At 37.6% G+C, this 7,216-nt stretch overlaps 1 protein-coding gene across 6 annotated transcripts in view; it reads left to right on the plus strand.

Moving 5' to 3' along the window:
* The first annotated feature begins 139 nt into the window (after positions 1-139).
* Positions 140-7,216, plus strand: part of GPATCH2 (G-patch domain containing 2) — a 170,445-nt gene continuing 163,368 nt past the window's right edge. For 5 of the 6 annotated variants that reach the window (XR_013374084.1, XM_077886674.1, XM_077886672.1 and 2 more), the window contains exon 1: positions 140-328. Coding sequence is in view for 5 of the 6 variants with exons in the window: in XM_077886674.1 (XP_077742800.1) it covers positions 273-328 (56 nt within the window). In the remaining variant the exon portion in view is untranslated. The remainder of the gene's footprint in view (positions 329-7,216) is intronic. The other variant, XM_077886677.1, reaches the window with a different exon arrangement.

Here is a 7,216-nt window from a genome sequence, read left to right on the forward strand (position 1 = left end):
CCAGCGTGCAGGACACGAGGGCGAAACCTAAGAACATTTCTGCGTAGCGGAAAGCTCTCAGTTTTCTGTGAGTTAAAGCGGGGGGGCCAGGGAGGCAGGCGCGGGGCGGGGGGGGCAGGTAATGGTCGCGCCGGACTTCCGGTTTCCGCCTCCCGTCGGCTTCCGGAAGCTCCGCTCAAAATGCTGAAGTGCTGCTGGAGGGGGCTGGTGCCGTGGTAGTTGGGGTCTGTTCTCGGGCCTGAGCCTCGAGGCCAGGCTCCTGGGTGTCGTTAATGTTCGGGGCCGCCGGGCGCCAGCCGATCGGAGCTCCAGCCGCCGGGAACAGCTGGTGAGGCTGGCGGCCCCGGGGGTGGGGGACGAGGGAAGGGAGTGATGGCCCGAGGCCGCTGGACCTGGGGAGGAAGGGGGAGGGGTTGTGATGCGTGGATCGCAGCTCCCTGACGTGGGCCTTGCTCCCACTCGTGTCCGGGATGGAAGGCGTTGGGGTGTGTGCTAGCGACTAGCGAAGGAGTTCGTGCTTGCTGATTGCCTCCTGCACCCTACGGCGTGGGGGGAAGCAAAGGTCTCCGTGCCCTCTGTGCCCTCACTTCCTCGCTGATTGGGCGACGAGGCTAGAGGGACAGAAGAATTTCTCTTACTCTAGGGCCTTCATGCCTCACTTCCCTTTTTTTCGGTTTACTAGATTAGGCCAGGTGTCTTGGAAGATCTGATCCCAGAAATCTAAAGTTTTGGAAGTTAACTGGAAGAGGCCTCATCACCCACCCTCTTTTTTTTCTTTCTTTTTTATTTTTTTACTTTTTGGAGTGGGAGTGGGCCTACCCGTTTCTGCCCCTCGAACGTCTGTTTGCTCCATTCTGTTTCAAAAGAGATGTGTCTTGAGTCTCCCCCCCCCCAAGAACGTATAAATGCCAGGATTCGGTTTGGGGTTTGGCTACGGCCTCCAGGACCCCAGGGCCGGTGCCGCTTTGAGATAATTGATTGGACTTTTCCGAGCGCCTGCACAGGTTAAAGAGCGGCTTTGTCTTCAGGACAGGCCTGGGATAGGACACTGTCAGGGGTTGCAGAATACCCAAGGCATAAGCTGGGTTTTTGGAATTCTGTTTGGAAACTCTGTGATGCCAGGCCTGTTTTTTCCCCCCGCCCCGAGCATGCACGGGACAGGCAGTGAAACAAGCAGGCAGATTTCCCGCTGACGGTTTCAAACGCGAAAGCATCAAAAAACAAAACAACAACAATAAAAAACAGGTGACCTGTGGCTGGAGGATGTATGTCCATTCTTAGGTTGTGCGGTGAATGAGACCAGGAGGGATTCCAGTAGTCTGGGATCTCAAAGGTTTTCTTTGCATCACCTAAAAGTTAAAAGAGGGACGCCTGGGTGGCTCAGCAGTTGAGCGCCTGCCTTCTGCCCAGGGCGTGACCCCGAGGTCCTGGGATCGAGTCCCGCATCGGGCTCCCTGCATGGAACCTGCTTCTCCCTCTGCCTGTGTCTCTGCCTCTCTGTGTGTGTGTGTGTGTGTCTCTCATGAATAAATAGACAAAATTTAAAAAAAAAAAAGTTAAAAGAATATCACATGCTGTGAATGAGATTAGATCATTCTGTAGTTCACTTTATAATGGGGATACATTTGGTCGTACTTTTAAATTCTCTCATTTTCCAGGGAGAAAGCAGGGAGCATCTTTTTTTGTTTTTTGTTTTTTCTTTTTTTTTTTTTTTTTGAACAAGCCATATTTTTTTAATGGTGTCGTATGTCCTTAGCATCACATAACATCCTTCGTAGGTGTTTAGTGTTTTTAGTTTTGACGATTGTATATACTGTGTACTCACCACACAAAACGTGATCTGGGACATTTCCATGACCCCAGGATTTCCTCTCCAGTAATCTAGTGGGTACTTTTCTTCATGTTTCACCATTCAATCAATGCCTTGTTAAGGGAGCCAGTCAAAGTGTGCTCTTGGTCTGCTCTTGCTGTAGTGATGTTGATTTGTAGGATAGATGACTAGTTAATTAAAAAGTACCAGTTCCTTTCCCTTTCACCTCCTACCTAAAGCCTAGTTAGGTACCTCTCTGTGATACAGAGAAACCATCCTTCACTTACCGTAAAGTACTTCTCCTATTTTCAATTATCCGCATAGAATTCATTCTTTCCTATGGCATCAGAGCCTAACATAGTGCCTAGAGCTTAGTCAGTGTTTCTGAATGAAAGTCTTAAAATCATGCCTGATTTGCCAGAATAAACACTTTCCAGAAAAGTGGAACCTTGATTTTCTAGTTTATCTGCACAACCATCGCATTATTGGGTTATTTCTCAATGGAATTTTATTTCTCCCTCATTGATCAGACATTTATCATACTATGAGTGTTATGTTTTATCCTAGTTATGAAATCTCAGTGCCACTAGGGATACTACTACTGAATCATCACTCCATGCCAGCTTTTATGTACCCATTACTCACGTAAATCTTTTGAGACAGGTGCTGTCGGTTTTGCGTTTATAAATGGTGGAACAGGAACAAGTATAGTTTAAATAACTAGTCCAAAAACCTTATTTGCAGCATGATTACAGTATATCTAAAAGCAATTCTTAACCCTCTTGGTATACGTCCTATTTGTCTGAATATGATTCAATATCATGGGAATATCTAAACTTGAAAGAACATGCCCAGATTTGTTAACCGACCTAGAATTCCTGTTATATTTACCTCTCATCTTGACTTCAGTTTTTTCTCCAATGTCGAGGTTAAATTTTCACGGTTTTAGGCACGAAATGCGTAAATAGTAAATGATTTACCTCTCTTTTAACAATTTGCTGAAAAGTAGAACGGATACTTTATTTTGTAATTTATTCCTCCTGAAGACAAGTTTTATATAATTAAATAATAAAAATCCTCTGGTTTTGTGTGTCTCAGGAAATGAATTTATTTTTGGGCAAGTTCTCATAAGTGGTTCATATTATATTTTTATCAAATACAGCTGAGAGTGTCCATCTCTTTTTCCTGCCTCATCATTCACATACAACTTTGAAATTAGGGGCCAAAAAGCATAAGTATTTGGTACTTAGAATGTAAACCTGTCTTTTAAAATTTGATCCATTTATTGGATAAAGCATTTATAATTTAGAAACACTTATTTTTACTTTATTAGTGATTTATATTTAAAGTCAATTTCTGATTTGTTTTTAAGATCTTAAAAGTGGAACTAAACAAATTTTACAATTAAGTCCTTGATAATGAAAATACTGAATTATTGATATATTGAACTAAACTATTTATTTAAATTTATGTGGTTTACTTTTTAAAAAAAAAAAAAAAAGCCCTTAAAAATAAACTATATTGATTCTGAATTTTTTTTTTTTCTGTAGTTTCATTAGTTTCATTCCTATTTAAGTATTTAGATTTTTTTTCAGGTCTTAAAAGTGCATAGTGGAAAAGTGCATCATTTAAATTACTGCCTTTTCTTTTTTTTTTTTTTTTTTTTTTGTCTTTTATCTTGAGGTCAATTCCATACTGTCAGGTATGTTTGAATCAAGTTTCTGTTTCAACAATGAGGAATCAAAGCAGTAGCCACTGTAATTTTGACCAAATAACTCATTAATATTAGTAGAGCTTCTTAGCATTTTTCTGTACAGCAAGCTGGAAACCTTTACATGATCTTTGATAACTTGTTCTTTCCATCACATTTACTTAGCTAAAAAAAAAAATGAAGTGTGTCTGGCTTGTTAATGTGGCAGAAAATTTGAAATCTGGATTGTCTAAATTTTTAGTGAAGTTGTATTTTTCCTATTCATTCATTGGTTTGTCCAACAGATCTTTTTTTTTTCTTTTTTACATCTGTTTTGTGTCAAGTGTTATGCTGGATACTTATAATAATATTTAGTTGTCTTCATTCTTATTGTAGGGATTCAGAATATTACATATTCAATAAATCCCATGTGTGAGCAATGAATGAAACTCATCTTGTACATATTAGAAGCACACCCACAGATGCTCTAATATATGTGTGTTGACAAGAATTGGAATTCTTTTTTTTAGACTCTAAGTTATTTGTGTTTGTTTTAGACTTTGACTTTATTTCATTTAGGCCACCTCCTGTTCAATAGTTTACATTTCAAAAGTGATTGAAATATAAGAAATTTTGAATGATTCTTGAAGTCATTAAATGAAGTCAAAATCAGAAGAATGTTCTTCAAATTTAAATTATAAATGAGCTTGATTTATTAAATCACTTTTTCGAAAGTAGAATTAGACTTTTTTCTAAAGCCATGTATGGTTTTTTTTGTTTGTTGTTTTGTTTGTTTGTTTGTTTGTTTTTTTACCCCCAAAGTGCTAGAGTGCTAGAGTAAGGAAGAAGAAAGCTTTCTGGGTGTACCTGTGGTAACAAAAGTGACAAAATAGCAGGTACCATCAGCACCTCTAGTTGAGTGCAAGTCAGTTGAGCATTATGGAAAATGAGTTTTTCTGTTTGGTAGAGAACTTGGAACTCTTAACTTGGAAGCTTGATTTTCTGTAGTTTATTTTTTTATTTGTGTGTTACTAAGGTAGACTAAGATACACAGCATTAATTTTGCGTTTTTTAGGTTTTTTTTTTCTTAAGATCTATGAAAACCTTTAAGGAGTACATGAATTTTTTGAAATCACATACAAGATTTTTGCAAATATCTGTTATTCCCCCTCTCCTTGTGATTCAGAGTGGTTCAAGAACACAGAAAGGATCAGGTCTGTGCCTTTATTATGATATCCTCAGGACTCATAATGTGGTTCTACCTTAAAAGCAAAATGATTTGATATTTCATTGACCACTCTATTTGTATATTGAGGTTCTTGAAAGATGAAATAACTGCTCTCACATTTTAGTAACCACTCTCATCCCACAGAATCCCATCAAGGTAGAAAGTATACCATTTTTTATGATGAATAAACAGAATCAGAAGATAAGTAATAAGGTCCTCTAGCTAATGAATATAGTCAAATTTAGCTTCCAGATTCATAGATTTGACTTTAAAGCTCATGTTCTCTACAGGTTCTTCCCAGCCTTTTCCCCCATCTAGAGAATTCTGTACCATATGCATTGCCTAGTGTTAATGTAAAGTTGTAATTAGCTTTTACATGTTTCATAATAAGTTCCTCCCTGCTACCTCTTTCAAAAAGAGAGATAATGTTACTTCTGATGAATGGTTTAAATAGGTAAGGAATTTCTAAACTAGCTTAAATGTTAACATTTAATGTTAGAGTTATTGTTTTTCCTAAGATTACCTTCCCTAAGATATATAAAAGGAGATAATTCTCTTCATCATTTAATAGGTTACTCGGCTGAGATAAAGACTTATTTGACAAATATATTACCATTAAAGAAGGAAATTTATAAATTCCTATAAGCAGCAGAAATTTTAATCAAACTTAAAATAATCCTTACAGACCATATTTTGATTAATTAGTCATGAAATTTAGCCCTTGATGGGGCATCTTTCAGGCTTACTTTTTGCATGTTTAATCACCCATTGTCGTGGTCTACACTGTTACGTGTTAATTTTGATTTTACTTTATGCCAAACAATGCTTCCTGTCTTAAGCAAGCTAACGTGAATATTGAGATACGTAATTCTGAGACTATTTTCTTAAGTTTGTGATCAGTCATAGCATATATTCATCAGCATAGCTCTTGACTAGGTACTCTTTGTACATTGGTTTTGTACACGTTGAGTTTTTAATCATATAGAAACTAACACATAAATGATTATATCCTTAAATTTTTAAGAGCCAATTAAGCAGTTGTATTTGGCAACATTTAACTTCATTTTAGCACTCCACTGCTGGAGTTCCTTAACTTTGTAGAAGAGTGAATTCATGTTTTACAGAGATGAAGATGAGAATTTTACTGTGTACTAAGTGATAAGGAGTCTTTGATTTCTTTTTCCTTTTCTAGGTATTTGACAGCTATAGTCAGTTACCTTTTATTTATCAGAAAGATTTTTGTTTGTTTACTAATGAACTTGTTGGGTTTATTCAGTAGACACACATGCCTATCATCTTACTATGTAATTATTTTTATCAGTATCTAGGCAAGGAGATTATGCTATATTTTATCCTCCTACGAATAGTGGTTATTGCTAAGAGTCTTTAAAAAGTAATAGTTGTTGACAGTTGTTAGTTATTAGGGGGATCAGTTTGGGAGGTGGGGTTCCTTGGGCTTCATCTCCTGCTGTGCCTGCCTATACCTTGTTGACCGCTGTTTGAGAGTCCTTGGTTTATCAGTCAACTCCCAGTCCTTTGGGAACATAGGAACAGTAAGTTTGGACTAAGGCAGCTTCCTGCATCTTCTCTCTTGAACCAGAAACATTTGAAAGAAAACCCTAAACTCAGTGCCAGTTTTTCTACACTCATTGACCATCCTCACTCTCAAACATGCATCTTTAGGAAAGGCCTTTGTCTGAATTAATTAGAGCTCCGTGTTAAGAAAGCCAGAGAGAGCAATTGACTCATTTTGTTGGAAGTTTAATATTGCCCAGAGGAGGACAAAGAAACTTAACATTTGGCAAAAAAAATTCCTACCCAAAACTGACATATCAAGTTTTGGGTTGATCATAAGCAATGTAATACCTACACAAAACCAAAATGCCTATCTACTCAGGTCACTTCCTTTTATGAAATCCAACTTTATATGGATAGTGGGACTATAATTTTATTCTATTCATTTGGAGTATTTTAAGAAAACTATTAGGTACGGGGTATCTGAGACATTGTGCTCAATGCAAACTGTTCTCAAAAGGTATCATTTCCATTGAATTCCAAATAAAGAGAAATGGTTTTATAAATGTGACTGTTGTTCTAATTAGCTAAGTGGTAATTCACTGAATTTTACCATAATTTAAACTTTACAACAATAATGCTTAATAAACACAGGTTTTTGTACAAGAAGGTTAGGAATTTCCAGGTTTCCTCTTCAATAGGAAAGGTCTTATTTAATAAACTATCTTGAAGATAAAGTGTCTCCATACAGTGGTCTTTAGTGTAAACGCCAAGAAAATAAATGAGCTATTGGTCATGTGGTGATCTCTTATAACAACTTTATTTCTGTGAGGGCAGTTGATGGCAGTTTTCCCTGAGAGATACAAGTGAAGCAGCTTGACTGACTAATATTACTGGCTTATTAACAGGGATTTTGGCTTGCAGTAGTCTGGTTAGTTGAAACTGAAGGGGAAAAAATTGATGAACTCTGAAT

The sequence above is a fragment of the Canis aureus genome, chromosome 38 (assembly GCF_053574225.1).
Source record: "Canis aureus isolate CA01 chromosome 38, VMU_Caureus_v.1.0, whole genome shotgun sequence".
Classification (NCBI taxonomy): Eukaryota; Metazoa; Chordata; class Mammalia; order Carnivora; family Canidae; genus Canis; species Canis aureus.